This window comes from Trachymyrmex cornetzi, unplaced genomic scaffold (assembly GCF_001594075.2).
Source record: "Trachymyrmex cornetzi isolate Tcor2-1 unplaced genomic scaffold, Tcor1.1 scaffold1540, whole genome shotgun sequence".
Lineage (NCBI taxonomy): Eukaryota > Metazoa > Arthropoda > Insecta > Hymenoptera > Formicidae > Trachymyrmex > Trachymyrmex cornetzi.
The window spans coordinates 71,929-76,814 of record NW_017296136.1 but is presented as its reverse complement, the minus strand read 5'-3'; the positions used below and the strand labels follow the sequence as shown (position 1 = coordinate 76,814).

Sequence of the window (4,886 nt, the reverse complement as noted above, 5' to 3'; positions counted from 1 at the left end):
CTGTGATTGGTCAATTTCTTACTCTTACTTCTTACTCCGTGTATTGTAGACGGGCCTTTATATTCTAATTTATCTGCGTGTAGAACAACGCACGTGTTTACGTATATTTTTTCGGGAGTAACTTCGCGAGAGATTCTCATCCGCGCACGTTGATACATTCCGGACGGCATGGCGAAGAATTTGAGCGCAAGAATTGGCCCGTCGATTTTAAACTGTGACCTGGCGCAAATTTATGAAGAGTCGCAAAAATTATTGGATAATGGCGCGGATTATTTGCACCTAGACGTGATGGACGGTCATTTTGTTCCAAATCTAACGTTTGGTCATCCGATCGTCAAGTGTCTTCGTAATAAAATAAAAGATGTTTTCTTCGAGACACATATGATGGTATCCAAACCGGAGCAGGTATCTCTCTTTTTTAATCCTGTTGCTCGTGTCTAGGCGTAGTGACTTCTCTCATATTCATATGCCTGTAGTATGCACGCTGGTTGTACACAGTTTATATGGGATCTACAGTTTAACATCGATTCCGAATGACGAAGTTTTTGTTTAGAGAAGTGTTCTTAGTAAGAATACTCTCGGTGGGTTGCTGCTTCCTTCCGAGAGGATAACGAGCGTATGAAAATATTTTGGTTTTACTGGAAATCAAACCAGGCATCTCTAGTATAGCAGAACCAGTGTGCTGTCTACTCTGCCACAATCGCTCTCAAGAGAGAATTTTGGCGTTTTTTTGTTATGCAACCGGAAGCAACCATGGCTAAGGCTATCTTCGTCTTTTGATTTCTGAAGACAAAGATGACCTTAACTGTAGCTTCTGGTAGGATAACAAAAAAGCACCCCAAGTGTACGCGAAAGTTAAACAGGATTTTCCTTATCAGAAACTGCAAGCTAATATGTTTTAAATTTTATAAATTAAGGATCGTAAATTTTATAAATTCAGAATGCATTTTTATGTATAAAAGCACACTTTTATCTCTGAAATTCTATAGTATGCATAACGTAAGTCATAAACTATAACATGTTAATGCGCTAACATTGTAAGCACGTTTTAAAAATACAGGCCTAATAATTTACTGTAAAATGAAGTAACTTGAATTCAGCCAAAATTTTTAAAAATACCTAAATAGTATATATATCCAAAATCAGGACATAGGACATCTCAAAACATCATACTTTTAAAACTGTATTATGTTAAGATTTTGACATACGTGCTGTGTGGACATTATTAAAATTTTGGCCAAAGTAAATTCCATTTTATAGTTATTGAAATAATTATAGTGGATCGAACCTATAGCCGACGCTGGTGTAGATCAGTATACATTCCACGTGGAGCCAGTAGAGGATGTTCCTTTAGTTTGCAGGAAAGTGAAGGAAGCAGGAATGAAGGTTGGTACGCTTTACAAAAATTAATATTTGTTAATATTACAATTGATAGAATTAATTAAAAAACAGGTTGGTGTGGCACTTAAGCCAGGAACACCTGTGGAAGTAGTGACAGATTACGTGGATTTAGCAGATATGATTTTAGTGATGACTGTGGAACCTGGTTTCGGTGGACAGAAATTTATGGAACCAATGTTAAAGAAAGTTGCATGGTTAAGGAAGAACTATCCTGAACTAGATATCGAAGTTGACGGTGGAGTTGGACTAGCTACAATTGAAGCTTGTGCAAAGGTGTAATTTGTCAAAGATTACTGCAATATATAAATAATTCAATCAGACATTGGCACATGTAAAATTATAATACTGATCTCAGTTCATTCGTACTACACTAGATTAATGCACATTAAAAAGACTATTTTATATAGTCTAAAATGGCATAATATAATCAACCTTGACAATGAAATAATATATTTTCTGTTAATGTAACAATCATTATTTCATCATATAAAATATTTGAATTTTTACAATTAAATTTATTAATTTTATGTACAGCAACTTTTAATGTATACTAATCTAGTGTGATTGAATTTGCTATGAATCATTAATCATTTTCATGTTAATATTACTTTTTAGGCTGGTGCCAATATGATCGTGTCTGGCACGTCTGTTATAAATTCTGCTGATCAAGCTAAAGTAATAACGATACTTAGAGACACAGTAAATTGCTATTTGGGACACAATCATTCAACACAGCGGTGACAACTGAGGATACTGTAAATATACAAAGCATTTCTGCGATAAATTTGGCATTTTATATGTATATATATATATATATAATATATATGTACAAAGATTTGTATTTTTGATAAAGTATCAATTAATGTGATAAAATTCAATATGACTTTAGAACAGACAAATGTATTTATTTTATTTGATTATTTCTACAATTTATGCAACTATTATTTTTCTAAGATTTTTTTAGCTACTAATTTAGTTCTCAATTCAGTTAAAGTCAAGAGAATAGCTTCTTCCGTTCTAATTGTTCGTGAGCCTTGCTGTGGGCACGTATTTATATATTTATCAAAGACTAGAGACGAATCGTCAATATTTAAATTTGGATCCACATCTATGGCAGCTTCTAATCCAGCGAGACCTCCAAATACTATCAGACAGTGATGATACTCTAAACTCTTTGCTTTTATCTCGTCGATCGATGTTCCTTTATCAGATGTTCCAATCATCAAATCATATCCTTCTTTATATTCACAATTTGTCAACACCTCTGTTAAATTTTTGGCTAGTCTGACATTGTAGCCCCAATAGATACCAGTCTCTGCACGTGGCATGTTAGGCGGTACAATAATACCTTTCATTTTTTTCCGATTTGGCTGATCAGGTGGTATTTTCACTGTTACCCTTAAGCCAGCCATCAGCACCTTATCTACATGAACCTCATTTAACAATCCTACATTCACTTGGGAACCTCGGCCAACTTTTATGGGCTTATTGGTAACTATACCTTCTCGATATAAAAATTCATCTTCCTGTCTTAGATGATGTGGTGCATCCAATGGATTTAGCACACCCGCATACTGCAAATCCTTGTGGATTGGAAAGAAGTACTTTCTCAGATATTGTGGACACTCAAGATATTGTAGTATCCTGGCTAGTTGTAGACACCCAAGTCTGGCCTCATCCAGCATATTGTCCTTCTTGATCTTCTGCTTCTCATCCTCCGTGATCTCGCCCTTGTCATCAAATACCACGATCTCGTCTATCTTGTAGATGCATGCAGCACGTGCAATCTGTCCTGCCAAGTAGGTACGTAGTTCTGGGGATTGCGCATTGTCAAGGATTGACCCAGGTACCGCTATGCTGACAGTACAGATGTCCCTCCGCTCGTACTTTGTATTACCTTCTTCTGTATATTCCTGCGTCTTATTTTTTGATTCTTTTTCGAGTTCTGCCTTCATCTTCTTTGTAAATTTTTCCTTCTTCCATTGTTTTCGAAATTCCTTCCGTTTACGATTGTGCTCCTTCCAATTCTTTACTTCAGACTTTACGGCCGACATTATTTCTTTGAAACTTGCCTTAGTTTCGTACAATCCGCAATGTTCCCAATTCAAGCAATCAAGACGAGAGACTTAACCTCAAAGTACTTTAATGAATGCATACAGTATAATTCAGGATAAAAAAGGCAGAAGAATAACGAATGGCACAACATTAAATGGATTATCGTTATTAATTCGTTATTTTTAATCGTAAAATACTATAAATCTTATTTCAATGATTTTATCAATCAGAGAGAAGTCCGAGACCGTTGTTAAACGTGCCTGCGTTTTATTTTTGTGAATGATCAATGAAGACCTCTCTTTCTTTATCGAATATTGCAATGGCCGTCGATTGTCGCAATGATTGTTTCGATACTTCGAGAATTGCAGTGGCGTGTTTCGATAGACTTTGAATTGCGTCAGTCAGGAAACCCGCTCTATATTTGTCTAAAAAATAAATGTCACGGGTAAAAGATCTCGTAAAATAATCAAACGTTTGTTATAACGTATTAAATTGCATGCGACTTAATTAGATGTGATGTAAAAAGAAATAGTCTTGTTCCAGTGAACAGATTCGATAAAGAAACTATCAGCGTACTATAAGATAAGTTAGATAAATACTTTAAGGGTGTGTAATGTCTCTATCGAGTAAATTCACATTTAACTTGCGAAAGTGTGACACATTTGAATTGCACAATATAAACAACTTACCGATTTCTCAACGTCGGTCGCTGTGACTGGATTTAAATCAGCTTGGCTTTGCTGAAAGTGTCCACTCGTCAAATTACATCGAGACTTTGAAGCGTCCAAGTAGATCGAGTTAAAGGTGCAGTGCAATAAAATTGTCGGAATGCGGAAAACTCTCTCTGAACGTAAGTATATAAGTCTATGTATTTATGATCCTGTATGTATTTATCAGGGATGGGAAAGTTACTTTGTAAAAGTAATTAATTACAGTTACAGTTTTTCTGTTTCAAAAAGTAATTAATTACCGTTACAAGTTGTTGACTTTGAAAAGTAATTTGTTACAGTTACAGTTATTGAAAAAGTAACTTTAAGTTACTTTTAAGTTACTTTTTTCATCGGAAATTTTACTAGTAGTATTGATACCATTAGGGCTGTATTCAGAAACGTTATCCAACTGCTTTCATGTATCGTTTTACCCTTGTTTTTCACCTAATATTAAACAAGGATGATACACGGGGTCATCAGAGTAATGCAGCCTAGGACAATTAAAAAAAAAGACTGGCTTACATTTACATGTTATACAATTTTATTCAAAAAGATAAAAAAATTGTATGGCAAAGACGTTTTTCGTTAAAGTAATATAAACACATATGAATATGAATATGACATAGCACACATATACAATGTTTTTTGTAAAAAAAATTCTTTTTATATTCGGCTAAAAGTTGCAAATAAATTCCAGCACTAATCCAAAATGGTCTACAA

The 4,886-nt window shown here is 34.6% G+C and overlaps 3 protein-coding genes across 4 annotated transcripts in view; 2 read left to right on the top strand and 1 right to left on the bottom strand.

Moving 5' to 3' along the window:
- The window catches only part of Rpe (ribulose-phosphate 3-epimerase), a 2,337-nt gene extending 134 nt beyond the window's left edge, over window positions 1-2,203 (top strand). Inside the window, exons 2-5 of one of the 2 annotated variants that reach the window (XM_018503023.1) lie at window positions 119-405; window positions 1,279-1,386; window positions 1,453-1,674; window positions 2,017-2,142. In XM_018503023.1, the coding sequence (XP_018358525.1) occupies window positions 169-405; window positions 1,279-1,386; window positions 1,453-1,674; window positions 2,017-2,142 (693 nt within the window). In that variant the 5' untranslated portion in view covers window positions 119-168. Of the gene's footprint in view, window positions 1-118; window positions 406-1,278; window positions 1,387-1,452; window positions 1,675-2,016 lie in introns of those variants that run through there. The other variant, XM_018503022.1, reaches the window with a different exon arrangement.
- A 139-nt stretch (window positions 2,204-2,342) lies between these two features.
- On the bottom strand, window positions 2,343-3,718 carry LOC108758208 (putative methyltransferase C9orf114 homolog). The gene has a single exon (XM_018503021.1). It carries the CDS (start codon window positions 3,453-3,455, stop codon window positions 2,343-2,345), a length of 1,113 nt encoding a protein of 370 aa, XP_018358523.1. The 5' UTR covers window positions 3,456-3,718.
- Window positions 3,719-3,843: 125 nt separating this feature from the next.
- LOC108758211 (uncharacterized) overlaps window positions 3,844-4,886 on the top strand; it is a 5,859-nt gene continuing 4,816 nt past the window's right edge. Inside the window, exon 1 of the mRNA XM_018503024.1 lies at window positions 3,844-4,306. Coding sequence (XP_018358526.1) covers window positions 4,285-4,306 — 22 coding nt within the window. The 5' untranslated portion in view covers window positions 3,844-4,284. The remainder of the gene's footprint in view (window positions 4,307-4,886) is intronic.

Excerpts from the sequence above, each read along its gene's own strand:
- LOC108758208 (XM_018503021.1), bottom strand. The coding sequence starts at position 3,455 with ATGTCGGCCGTAAAGTCTGAAGTAAAGAATTGGAAGGAGCACAATCGT.